The 12,322-nt window shown below is 51.9% G+C and overlaps 1 protein-coding gene across 3 annotated transcripts in view; it reads right to left on the reverse strand.

Annotated features, from left to right (window-relative positions):
• TLN1 (talin 1) overlaps positions 1-12,322 on the reverse strand; it is a 32,413-nt gene that overhangs the window by 15,151 nt on the left and 4,940 nt on the right. The window contains exons 2-24 of one of the 3 annotated variants that reach the window (XM_069476565.1): positions 10,927-11,094; positions 10,590-10,687; positions 10,148-10,277; positions 9,886-10,038; positions 9,506-9,648; positions 9,269-9,396; positions 8,485-8,545; positions 7,740-7,844; positions 7,263-7,418; positions 6,252-6,353; positions 6,014-6,090; positions 5,599-5,779; positions 5,316-5,429; positions 5,096-5,204; positions 4,654-4,862; positions 4,403-4,501; positions 3,575-3,625; positions 2,843-3,010; positions 2,342-2,636; positions 1,581-1,747; positions 580-708; positions 288-404; positions 86-199 (exon numbers count right to left, since the gene is read on the reverse strand). In XM_069476565.1, coding sequence (XP_069332666.1) covers positions 86-199; positions 288-404; positions 580-708; positions 1,581-1,747; positions 2,342-2,636; positions 2,843-3,010; positions 3,575-3,625; positions 4,403-4,501; positions 4,654-4,862; positions 5,096-5,204; positions 5,316-5,429; positions 5,599-5,779; positions 6,014-6,090; positions 6,252-6,353; positions 7,263-7,418; positions 7,740-7,844; positions 8,485-8,545; positions 9,269-9,396; positions 9,506-9,648; positions 9,886-10,038; positions 10,148-10,277; positions 10,590-10,687; positions 10,927-11,056 — 3,036 coding nt within the window. In that variant the 5' untranslated portion in view covers positions 11,057-11,094. The remainder of the gene's footprint in view (positions 1-85; positions 200-287; positions 405-579; positions 709-1,580; positions 1,748-2,341; positions 2,637-2,842; positions 3,011-3,574; positions 3,626-4,402; positions 4,502-4,653; positions 4,863-5,095; positions 5,205-5,315; positions 5,430-5,598; positions 5,780-6,013; positions 6,091-6,251; positions 6,354-7,262; positions 7,419-7,739; positions 7,845-8,484; positions 8,546-9,268; positions 9,397-9,505; positions 9,649-9,885; positions 10,039-10,147; positions 10,278-10,589; positions 10,688-10,926; positions 11,095-12,322) is intronic. The other 2 variants (XM_069476567.1, XM_069476566.1) reach the window with 2 other exon arrangements.

The following is a 12,322-nucleotide window of genomic DNA, read 5'->3' on the forward strand; positions in this document are numbered from 1 at the left end:
TTGCAAGAGATTCAAAATGTGGGAGATGGAGAGGTCTTAGAAAGGGGAAGGATCTGCTCTGAGAGGTGGGGAGAGGGTGCCTTGCCTGCAGGAAGCTCTGGCTGGCAGCAATGAGGGCTAGCTGAGCGCTGGGGCTGTCAGGCTGGGCTTGGCTCCCTCGGACGCCCTGCACCAGCAGTGGAATTTGCTCTGCCACAGCCTGTAGGTAAAAATGTCATGAGAGCCACCTCCCCAGACTGGGGGAAAGGCTCCCTCTTTCCACCCCTACATACTTCGTGGAGTCTCACCTTGCAGCTCTGTACCAGTAGGGGCTGGGGGCCGGCAGAGGCTTTGGGGGTGGAGGCTGCATGTTGGGCTGCAGCGATGGTCTGTGTGGCCGAGGCTGCAGCCTGCTTGGCTGCGTGCTGTGAGGACAGAGCAGTCAGGACAAGCCCCAGGCACTCCCATGCCCAGTCCCTGCCTACCTTGCCCTTGCCACCCCTCAAGGAAATATTAACTGACTTTCCGCAGGTCCCACACAGTTCATCACTCCACAGCCCCCACGCTCTTGCTTGCTGCTGGTTAATTTTCCAGCCTCACCTCCAGGCGCTGCACCAGCTTCTTCTTGATGGCATTCTGTGCAGCCGCGTTGGTGGCCATGCGCAGCCCCTCAGCCGCTTCCCGTAGCCTCTGCTGCTGCTCCTCACTGTCAGGGTGGGCAGCCGCTCCCTGAGAGAGAGGTGGAAAGAGTCATCACCCAGCTTCCCCGCGGATCCTAAAGAAGCTCTTCTCTGACCCCTCTAGACTCAGTTTAAAATTCACTTGTTTTCCTGAAGTCATCTCTAAGCAGCCCCACGGAGAGGTAATCACCGTGAGAGGAGCTGCCTGAGGAAGGCCAGGGTAAGCCTCTGGGAGCCCAGGATTCCTTCTGGGATGCTGAAGTCCCTCCTTGAGATGGAATTGTTTCTTCCTCCCCTCCTTGGTGAAGGGGTCTTGTTTCTTTCCCCACTTCCTACAGGATACCACAGGTGAGTGGGGGTGAGGCAGGCTCTCCGGGAAAAGGACTCAGTTTAGAGCAGGCATCTCAAGAAATCCAAAGCAGGGGACCTGCTTACTCCTACAAACTGACGAGCCCCAGAGCCCAGGGGGCCGAGGAATCGTTTGGGCTTCCTTCTGGTGGTCCTCTGCACCCTCGTGTCTCGGTGTCCCGCTGTCTTGTCTTTCCCTGTACTGCTAGCAGTAGAGACCCCAGAGACTGAATACCTATGTGTATTCACAGGAGAGACCAGGAAGGAGGGGAATCTCAGGCAGGTGGTAGCAGCAAAATAGGGAAAAACAGGATAGTGGACGTTGGACTTAAAGGAAGAAAAAAGATATGGTTGCCTGCCACAGTCAGAGAGTACTCTGGGAGTCACACTGGTGGAAGCCTGGGCCACTACCTGCCTGCAGCTGTGGGCCTCATTTACTTCCTGACTATCCCTATATTCATTCTTTTGTATTTGCTGCTTTTCCTGGGCCTCTCCCATCAGATGAGGGTGACCATCTGGACCTCTCTACTTCCCTTCGGGGCCTGATCTGGGGTATGCAAAGCAGCTTTGTACCTTGGCAGCCTCCACCATCTTGGCTGTGGCATCAGCCAGGATCTTGGCAGCGCTTAAGAGCTTGCGTGAGTTCTCCAGATCACTCTCCCCCTCAGCATCGGCCTTGATGGCATTCACCAGGTCAGAGGTGGCTTGGGCCAGGATGCGGGCCTGTCGCACCATCTCCCCTGAGAGCGCGGGGCACAATCAGGTGAGGGAGCCAGAGACACTGACAGGGTATTGAGGCAGGGACAAGGGTGGGGGAAGGTGGTGTAGACAAGGTAGATGGGGGCTCTTAGGGACAATAGAGAGACTGGAAAAAGCTCTCTAGTGATTTCTTTGGGGCTATTTTTTTGAGGTTTAGGATCTTGGAGAACAGATTCCCCAATGGGTACTTATGGTAGGGAGGACAGTCTCCAATGGGTATTTTGAGCAAATAGTCTTGAGAAGATGAGACACTCTTTGCGAAGGCTTAGAGGGTGAGGGGATGGAGTAAGGAAGGCTATCTCTTAATCACACCACTTCCCATATATTTTTGTGTATGCTCTGGAATATTCTTTAAACTCTCCAAGGAAGGCAAATTGGGGCTTCAACTCCTACCATGCAGATGGGGAAGCAGAGGTTTCAGAGGGATTAAACAATGAGCCTCTGGCTGTGTGGCTGGTAAGGCCACACTGTGCAGAGTCCTTAGGTGTGAGGTGGTTGGGTTTGCAAGGCAATGTCCAACGGGCTTGGGAAACCTCTTTGCGGTTCTCTGTTTTCCTGGGGGTGGTTGTCCTTACCAGCATCACCCATGGAGCTAAAGATGTTCTCAGTGACAGTAAGGATGGTGTCAGTGGCCTGGTCATAACGGCCAGCAGGCCCAGCCCCTGTGGCGTGGGCCTTCACGTGCTGCAGCAGCTCATTCAGGGCCTGAGTGACAGCTGTGGCTGCTGCTCCTACCCCTCGCAACAGCTGCCCATCCTCTGTAGCTGCCTGGGAGGCAGACACGCAGCCCTCCACAGCTTTGGCCACCAGTCGTCCGGCCTCCACCAGCTGCTCTTGGCAGACAGGTGAGCTGATTGTAGGTGCCACCACCTGTGGGCAAACTGAGTCTCAGAGATTTGGGCAAGGGAAAGGAGTCACAAGGTGGAGTGTTTGTAGTGCCCACAACAGCCATCAGGATGGGTGATGAGGCCTTCGGAGAGAGGTCTCAAAGAATAAACAAAGAATAACATGAGAGGTGCACATGTGTATGACACTATCACCCCTTGGCACAGGCTAGAGCAACCTCTGGGGCTCACCTTGGTACAGGCCACCAGTTGGGAAGTGGACAGAGCACACTGTGTTGCTGCAGCAATAACTTGGGTCTGAAGCCCGGCGTCCTCTGTCCGCTGGGCCACACTCTTAGCCTTAAGGACCAGAGCAGCTGCGGCACTTGCCACTGCCTTGGCAAGTTGCATTAGCATGTCCTGTGAGAAAACAGCAGTTAGCATGACCTGAGATAAGGCTTGGGATTCATAGACACTTCTCAGAGGCATAAGCTGCTTCATTATTCCCATTGACTCCAATCAGAGGACAGTGTTTGCAGAAGCAACCAAAACCAACCCCAACCCCTGCCCTGAGTGCCCAGCAGGATGGAACCCACACCAAGGAATAAACCCACACCAAGAGAAAGAGAGCCTACACCAAATGGAGAAATGTGTGAGGCGGATACACTCGGATGATGATGGGGAGGAAGGGTTAGTGCTGTTACAATGGGACGGGGAGAGGAGGTACCTTTTGGGATCCCTCCCACCACCAGCTTCTTCTCTCCATTTCGTCTCAATCTTGGTTTAGAAGTGGTCATCCTGGCATCTTGGGAGCAAGTCCCTATAGTACCCTACCTGATCCCATTTCCCAGACCCTTCCTTTGCCAGGCCTCCCCATCTCCCATCAAGTTCTGCTCCCCCAGGAGGCCGGGGGAAAGGTACAGAAGCGAGTGTATGCGGCTCAGAGAGGACGAAGCTGGGAAGGCCCAGGCCAGAGGCCGTTACCGTAGGGGAATCGGGGGGAGATCGAACTCCAGCCCCTCTGGGAGCACATATCTGCATGGGAAATCCAGGACGAAAAGTCAGCTGAGGAAACTGGCGTGGGGTAGGGAAGGGGGAAAGCTAGAGGAACGCTGTCCTCAGGGTGGCATGGTCTCAAGCACTGGGGTGTCCAAATGTCTTGAAGTCAGGGCAAGGGCTATGTACAGGGAAGACAGGGAAGAGATGACAAGAGGCTAAAGAATATCATCAGTGGCCGGGCGCGGTGGCTCACGCCTGTAATCCTAGCACTCTGGGAGGCCGAGGCGGGTGGATCGCTCGAGGTCAGGAGTTCGAGACCAGCCTGAGCAAGAGCGAGACCCCGTCTCTACTAAAAATAGAAAGAAACTATATGGACAACTAAAATATATATATACAAAAAATTAGCCGGGCATGGTGGCACATGTCTGTAGTCCCAGCCACTCGGGAGGCTGAGGCAGGAGGATCGCTTAAGCCCAGGAGTTTGAGGTTGCTGTGAGCTAGGCTGATGCCACGGCACTCACTCTAGCCCGGGCAACAGAGTGAGACTCTGTCTCAAAAAAAAAAAAAAAAAAAAAAAAAAAAAGAATATCATCAGTGAGGGCCAAGAGTACACTGATAGGTTAAGTTTGGACAAGGATTCTGAATTCTCACCCCTAAAAAAGAGATTGCAAGTTCCCAGTGTCATCCCCTGGAAACAGAGGTTCAGGTTGGTTTTGAGGGGTCAATTCCCAGAAGCAGGGACAAGGAGCTGGATTCAGGATCAGAGGTTACTTCCTAGAAGCTGGGGTTCTGGGGGTTGGGTAAGTCACCAACCTGGAACTGGGGGTCAGTATCACTTTCCCCAATTTGCTGCAACAGCTCCCCACTGGCCTGGCCCACGTTCCCAGCTGCTTGTAGCAGGTTCTGACGGGGCTGTGGAGAATGAACACCGGTCAGAAGCTGCCCAGCCCCTATGGGTCTCATAGGCCCACAGGCCCCACACTTCCATCCTGCAACTCGGACTGCCCCTTCTCCATGGGCTTGAACCCTGCCTCCACCCTCACCCCAACCCCGTGACCCCTGACCTCAGCACTAGCTGGCTGGGCACTGCGCAGCAGTTCTGACACTGCCCCCGCAAGGCCCTTTGCTGCCTGCAGCAGGGGCCGGCCACTGCCGCCTTCATCCTCCAGCAGGGCGGCCAGCAGCTTCACCCCCCGGGACATCTCCGTCAGGTTGGAGGAGATTGTGGTGACTGCACAGCCCACTGCGGTATAGTCTGTCTCTGCTGGGTCCCCTGGGGGAAAAGGGAGAAGAGGAGCATGAGAGATAGAGCAGGCTTGATGATGGGCTGGGGAAGGAACACTGTCATACCCATTAGTCACACTCATGTCCTGAGAGAGAGATGTACACACCAGTCCCTTCCATAATGAGTCAAGGTACAGTCACATGGAGCCAGTCACATGCATGCTTGCGCACGCTCGCACTCCCCCTCTGCACGACACACACACAGGATGGCATCCAGCCTACCTGCCGTCAGATTCACCACGGAGGCAGTTCCAGCTGTGATGGCATCTACCTGGGAGTGGATCTCATGCTTTGATTCATCCATCTTGTTCTTACGCCAGGCCTTAGAGGCCTGAGAGAAAGAGAAAAAACCTCAGGATCTGCTCCGGTTTGGTTAACCCCATCCTTACCCCTTGGAGTCCCAGCTTCAGTAGCAGTAGGCTCTTCTCCATCCCATACTCACAGCATCCTGGCCGAGAGGAGGCAGAGTGTCAAAGTCATCCAGGGTGGCCTGGGCAGCCTGCACAGCCTGCATGCTGGAGTTGATGGTGCCAGTGAGTGCCTGCTGGGCTGAGGTCTAAAACACAAGGGGGAAGAAACATTTAGAGTAAAGAGAAAGTAAAACCAGAACCAGAGGCCAGGGAGAGGAATACAAATAGGGACATGGCAAAAGACTGCCTAACTCCTGGCTAGGCCCAGCTGAGGGTGGGAGAAGGGCACTGTGGTAGAAGTAGGGGCACTCTCACCAAAGGAGGCATGTGTCCTCGGTGCATCTGGCCACTGGTAATCTGCTGCTGGGCAGGGGGCATGCTGCCCACCTGGAAATTCTCAGGACCAGAGGCTCCAGAGCGCATGATGGCAGGCAGGGCCACAGAGCCATGCTCCACTTTCCCCACCCGGTTATACTGCTGCTGAAGGACGGTCGACCTAGAGAGGGGGCAGACTGTGGAGCACTCAGAGTACTCCTCGTCTCTGCCCCTCCCACCCAGTCACGACCCCTCCCACCCAGTCACGCTACCTTTGCAGGTGTGTGAGGTCTCATTACAGCCTGCAACCAGCTCAAGAACCATCCTGAGGATTTCCCACCCCCCGGCAGTCCTTGGAGTCCAGCTTTGCCTTCTCTACCCCTGAGGGATGGGGCCAGCCCAACTCCCTTCATACTTTTTGGGGGACACAGAGTCCTCCAGCATAGTAGACTCCTCGTCTCCCTCCAGCCCAAAGTGATCCTTGCTTTTTTTCTGTAGGAAGAAAAAAAGAATGAGAGTTGGGGCAGTTGAAGAAGAGGGAAGTGGGAAGAGATGGCCTCTTCTTTCCACAATCAGCCATTTTCCAGAACCTGAGTGCCCATTTCTAAAGGCTTGGCTTGGGGAGAGGGTAAGGGAAGATGGAGAAGGCTCACCTTCTTAAGGATGATATCGATGTAGCCAGCAATGAGCTGTGCAATCTGTTCCCCTTCAGTTGTCTGTACAGAATAGTAGCCATCTTGGTAATCCCCGAAATCCTAGGGTGACAGGTGGGGACTCAGCAGGAAAGCCTGAATCTACTCAGGATGGAAATGGGTAGGATGGGAGGCCCAAGGTCAAGCTGATGAGGGTGCCTTCCCATGCCAGCCCTTAGGAAGACGCCCACCTTTCTTCAACCTCCTATTTCTTTATTTTCTTCCTTGTAGGGAAATGTTTTATTTCTGAGGAATGGCCTTTATGCTATAGCTTCAAATGCATGCCATTTGGGAAATCTTTTACTTTTACCCCAATGATAAAATTGGGAGGACGTAACATTTGTCATTAAATGATCATACTTGAAGGTTGGCACCAATACACAAAATGGAAAAATGGCATTTACTCTAATTTCTATTTCTATCATTGGGGAATTTCAACAAGTTGGTATAAGTTTCCAATTCATAACCCCAAAATATAAAGCCAGAAGGAAAAAACTACTATTTATGGTTACTGTTAAAAGAGGGGAGGTGTGTCTTTCCATCACCTTTCTCTTTTTTCTCCCCAAGAATGCCTGTGAAATGGAAAAATTAGCCGGGCATCGTGGTGCGTGCCTGTAGTCCCAGCTACTTGGGAGGCTGAGGCAGGAAGATTGTGCAAGCCCAGGAGTTTGAGGCTACAGTGAGCTAGGATTATGCCACTGCACTCTATTCCTATGATCTCAGGTTGCTGGTCACATTTTTGTGCTGTTAACTTTAAAGACTAAGTCCATCACCTGGTTCATTTAAGCATCATTACTCTCTAAGAGGAAGTTTTTCCATCTACTCTAACCTCCACCTTTCTGTAGCAGCTCCAAAGTTCTTTTTTCTGGAGTCATGCTCAGTGCACTTTCCCCAAGGGATGGGAGAAAGACCTCTGCAGCTGCCCCTTCTCTGAAAATCCCAAAGCACTTTCTGATTGGCAGCCAGACTCACCAGGGTGAAGCTCTTGGGAGAGGCAGCCCAGCGTTTGATGTTGGTGAGGTTCCATTCCTGGATCACTTCCTTGGTCTTCTCATCTACTCGCATCACACACTCCTTAGTGATGCCCAGAAGCCTGGGAACTAGCTTGTTCTTCCCTTTCATTTTTTCCTGTGAGGCAGAGGTTGGTGCTGGTGTTACAGGTCAAAGGTCGAACAAGAGGCTAATGATCAGATCAGCACTTGACCACACAGAGATGCTGAGGAGGCCAGAGGGCTAAAGTAGAGTGTCCATGGATGGGCCCAGGACAAGGGAAATCACAGGGTAGGAAGGGAGGTGGTGGCAGGTTTGCACGAGGTCAGAGCAGAGTAGAGAATGGGACTCTTAGGGAATGGTGGAAATGTGACTAAAGGCAGGGTCAGAGACTTCCAGAGAGACAGGAAGAGCAAGAGCGGGAAATAAGGAGGGCAGTGAGAAAGGTTGGTAACCCACCTTCACCAGGAAGAAGGAGACGCCATAAGTCTTGAGGGAACGGGCCAGCTTCACGTAGCGGACCTTGGCCTCAATCTCACTCATCTGCCCACAATTCTTGTGTGCCTTAGAGCATGAAATAGGGAAGAATTTAGCAAAATATGGGGATAACATCACAGCTAAGGAGTAAGATGGGATGTTAACTGCAATGAGTATTATGGGGACATAGGAAAGAATAGGTTCGGGAGTGCAAGATATGAGAAATGAGAGGGCGATGGGGTGGGGGCTGATCAGGGAGATGCAGAAGCGATGATTCAAGGGCTACAGTTAAGGAACTTGCAGACATCCTGGGGATGTGAATGGATAGTTCAGAAGTAGAAGGTCAGTGACAAGGTCTTTTGGGCTGAGTATTCAAAGAGTGGGGATAAGACCTTATATCTGGACAGAAACTATACTCTATACTGGTAATTTCAGGTTCACTACCTCATTTGATTCTCCTATCAATCCTATACAGGATTTACCCACATTACAGGTAAAGGAAAGAAAACAAGAATATTGAATTGAATTCCACAGTAAAAGCAGTGATGGAGCTGAGACTAAAAGCCCAAGTCTTCTGCTTTCTTGGCAGAGGAGAGGTAGGAGAACAGTTTGGCGGGGGGAAGCAGGGTTGGGGGAAATAGGGAGGAGGCGGGGGTCCATTCAGTCAGTAGGATTAAGCAGCAAAGCTCACGGGTCATCCCAAACACTCTCCCCTGCCCCCATTCACCTGGAAGATCTTACGCTCTCCCTTCTGCTTCACATACTCCTTGGGCAGGAAGTCCTTCAGGCTACACCAGAAAAGGGAGGGTCAGCATGTAGTGGACAGCACTGGGGACATGTGGGCCATGAACTGTGGGCCTAGGGGTGTGAGGAAATGTCTGGGACTGTGTTATCCTTGGGGAGAAGAGAGATTCTGAGGGAACAGAGTCTGGACTGTCTTCTGAAGTAGAGGTGACTTAGCATCAGCTCTTCAATGTGACCTATGTCACTCACTGCAGGGAAGGGTACTGAGGAAACTTAAGTTGGAGGCTTAGCCCCTGAGGCAAAGAAGGTCTAGAGCATCATTTTCAGGGAACCAAGAGGAGAAAGAGCTCTCTAGGATGGCCCTGCACTGAGGAAGCTGAGAAAGCCACACCAAACTCTACACATTCTGAGAAACACCAGTGAATGAGACTTGTGAGACTTTTTAACCTAATGTTCCCTTCAAGGACAATTTTGCCATTTCCCTCTGGCTACTACAGCAAAATTCCTCAGAGAATCTCAAAAATAAGTTACATGCTTGCTTCAGGGGTGGGGATGTGGCAGAGATACTGAACTACATTCACATTCCACATGGGGCCAGTGGGGAGACAAATGGATGATGGCAGCTAAACGGGTACCTACATGGGTCAAACCCAGGAACCTTGGAAGAGGAAACAGGGGGAGAAGGCCTGGGACGGAGATAGGCCAGTTGGGGTTGCAATGGCAGGGAGTCCTGGGCCCTGACCGGGTATAGGATGTGGGTCACTCACTCGAGGAAGCCAGCCTTGTGCTTCTGCTCATTGTGGGGCCCAAACTGGATCTGGCACTGGAAGCCAGCAAACTCACAGGCCTTGTCGAAGGAGACAGGGTGGGAGCCATTCAGGATGTCGTCTCGTGCCTGGAGAGCACAGGGAAAGGAGGTGGATGCTAGGTGTGGGTGCAGGGATATCCCCTACTTTTCTGTTGTCCCCTCTCCCTACCTGCCCCCAGCCAAGTCCCCTCCATACCTGTACATAAAGCAGGTTCAGCTGTACGGGGTCCCGGGAATCCACATTCTGGTCTGAGTAGAAGAACTTCCTCCGCAGCAGTAATGTCTCATGCTCCTCCACTCCCTGCTCCCTCAGCGTCCGGCCATGGTCCAGCCAGTTCACTGGGATATACAGAGTCCCCTCAATGCCAAACCCCCATGGCCCTTGTACTGTCTGGTTTCCGAGTTTTTATTTCTTCATTTCCTACCCCCTCTCACTAAAATGTAAGTTCTCTGAGTACAGGACTTTATTACTGAGGTAACAGAGTATAAAACACTGCCTAAATAAATAATCAACAAATAGCTGCCCTTTCCACCATGCCCGTTTCCAAAGCCCTCTTTTTTTCCAGTTCTGCTTACACTCGTCATCCGTGTGCAGTTTCTGCTTTAGTTTCTCCATCTTCTTTTCATCTCTAAGCAGTGTTTTGTCCTTTCGTAAGGTCCCTGTCACCTCCTCCTTTTTCTCTTCCATCAGCTCTCGAACCAGTGAATATTCATCATGGTTGGTGATGCCTGGACGGGGGAGGGGGGTGGTTTGCTAGCTTCTCAGGCACTGCATCCATGGCTTCTGGCCAAGTGGAAGCCTCTGGCCCAGGCCCTTAGCCCTCCCAACACCCCTTACCAATGCGGGCACAGATGGTCATGAGCATGTCAGTGACGGTCTTGGAGTCATCCACCATGACAGTCTTCACAGTGCCATCTAGCATACGGATCTTCAGGGGTCTCTGTTTCTTCCTGTACTCCATGGTGTCCTGTTGGGACAGGAAAAGCAGATAGGGGCCTACTTTAAGGTAGGGGTATTATTTCCTTTTTACATGACCAGAGGGGAGGAAAGTGGATTACTGAAAGGAGCACTATGGTGGTTCAGTCAAAGACAGGGGCAAGACTCTGTCTCAAAAAAAAAAAAAAAAAAAAGACAGGGTATCATGACTGCCTGTAATGGAAAGAAAGCATGGGGAGGGGTAAGAGGCAACAGACGTAGGTGCTGAAAATATTAATAGGAGGTGGAGCAGAGGAAGCTAATGGAAGACAATGCTGGTGGTCTTTGATGAAGGGATACTCACCCCATTTCGGAGCATGTAGTAATCCAAAGCTTTCCCAGCCTCCAACCATATACCCTTTTTGGGATCATCGTCTGACAGAAACAGCCCAAAGTCGCTGGCTAAAAGAAGATGGATCACCTTAGACTTATGAAGACTCCAATGTGGCTAAACAGCTATACCACTGTCCCTTACTATTTCTCCCATGACCTTGGGCCTAAAGGGAAGGAGGGAACCATGGAGCCCAAACCTGAGAGGTACGTAGCCTTAGGAGACAATGCATCATCCCTCAAGGCTGATAACCTGGGGAGGAGAAGAGACTGCAGCCTCCCACCCTAGCCACCTGGGTAGTCAGACTCACGAGGGCCAGCCAGGGCCTCTGGGATCCGCTCGCGAATGATTCGGCAGGCGTCGTACACCATGGTAGACGGCTCAAACTGCATCGTCTTCACCACGTTCCCAATGCTGATCTTTAGCGAAAGCGCAACCATGGTGGCAGCTTCTCCTCTCCAGCCTGGCTATACCTGGCCTGTGGCATCAGGGCATTAGAATATAGAATACATTCTCATTGGCAGAGAAGAGGCCCCCCAGATGGTGGAGCCCCAGGGAGGGGTACTTTAAAAAGGCTCAAAGCAGATAGTAATACGGTTGTTTTTGTCTTATTTAAGAATTTTAAAGAGTGAAAGATTATTTATATCAAAATGACTGGTTCTGACCATTTAAGACATCTGAGGGAGAGGCAAGTCTACAAGGTATAATAGCAGGTTTGAAATGTTACCTGAGGATGCTGCCTGGCCCCCACCACTGGAATTTGTACCTCCTTTCTTTCTTCCAAAAGTCTCTCTTGCTTCTTGTCCCTGGTCACCTCCTTTCCTAGCCCTGCCCCTGCATTGTTTTCTTCTTTGCCTGGTTCAGTCTTTTCTCTCTTTGTTTCCTACTGTGTCCTGCTGGTTCTTCCCTGTCTGGGATTTTCAGAGCTCTGCCCTGACTCACCACGTGACCTTCCCTGTCATAGCTTCAGCCTCTTTCTCTGCAAAATGAAGACATTATTAGATAATTCCCAAGGGCTCTTGAAGTCTGCAAACAGACTCTAGCTAGCCTGGCAGGGAGACCAAATACTGGCTGTTCAAGACATCTAGGTCCACTCCTGCCCTAGCTTTCCTCTAACCTGAGATGTCGGGAGCCTCCCCAAGGAGCCTAGCCTCATATTTGGCTTCCCTGGCAGTCAAGCTAGAATTGACTCTTTAGCCCTCAGCGATCTCAGAAGTTATCTAGTTAATGCTTCAATTTTGCAGAAGGGGAAACAGGCTCTGGGAGGAGAAAAAGTTTCAAGACAGATCAGAGAAAGAGCCCAGTCCTTCTAACTCATCCTTGCTCCTTCTAAGTCACCAAGTCACTACTCAGTCCTCACTACAACTCCTCCTATGCTCCCACCTTTTCAGCAAGTCTGTCTCAAACTCTGCTCTCCATCTCAGCTGCTTTCCCTGACAGCATTTTCAGTGCAGCTCAGTATACCAGCCCGCCCCCGCCTTCTTGCACCCTCCTGGCACCACCTCTCTGTGGGCTGGGGGAGCCAGTGGAGGCAGCAGGTGGCGCACAGGCTGCAAGAGGACAAGTCTGCCCGGCAGCTGATGATGTGCCCCAGTGTGGTCCAGGGACTGGGTCTCTCATAACTAAGAGAATGAGGAAACCCAGCCTGCCCGTTTTCCTGGCAAACTGCAAGCCCCAAGGAGGGAAGAGCAGGACTAGGGAAAGGC

The sequence above is a fragment of the Eulemur rufifrons genome, chromosome 7, assembly GCF_041146395.1.
Source record: "Eulemur rufifrons isolate Redbay chromosome 7, OSU_ERuf_1, whole genome shotgun sequence".
NCBI lineage: Eukaryota > Metazoa > Chordata > Mammalia > Primates > Lemuridae > Eulemur > Eulemur rufifrons.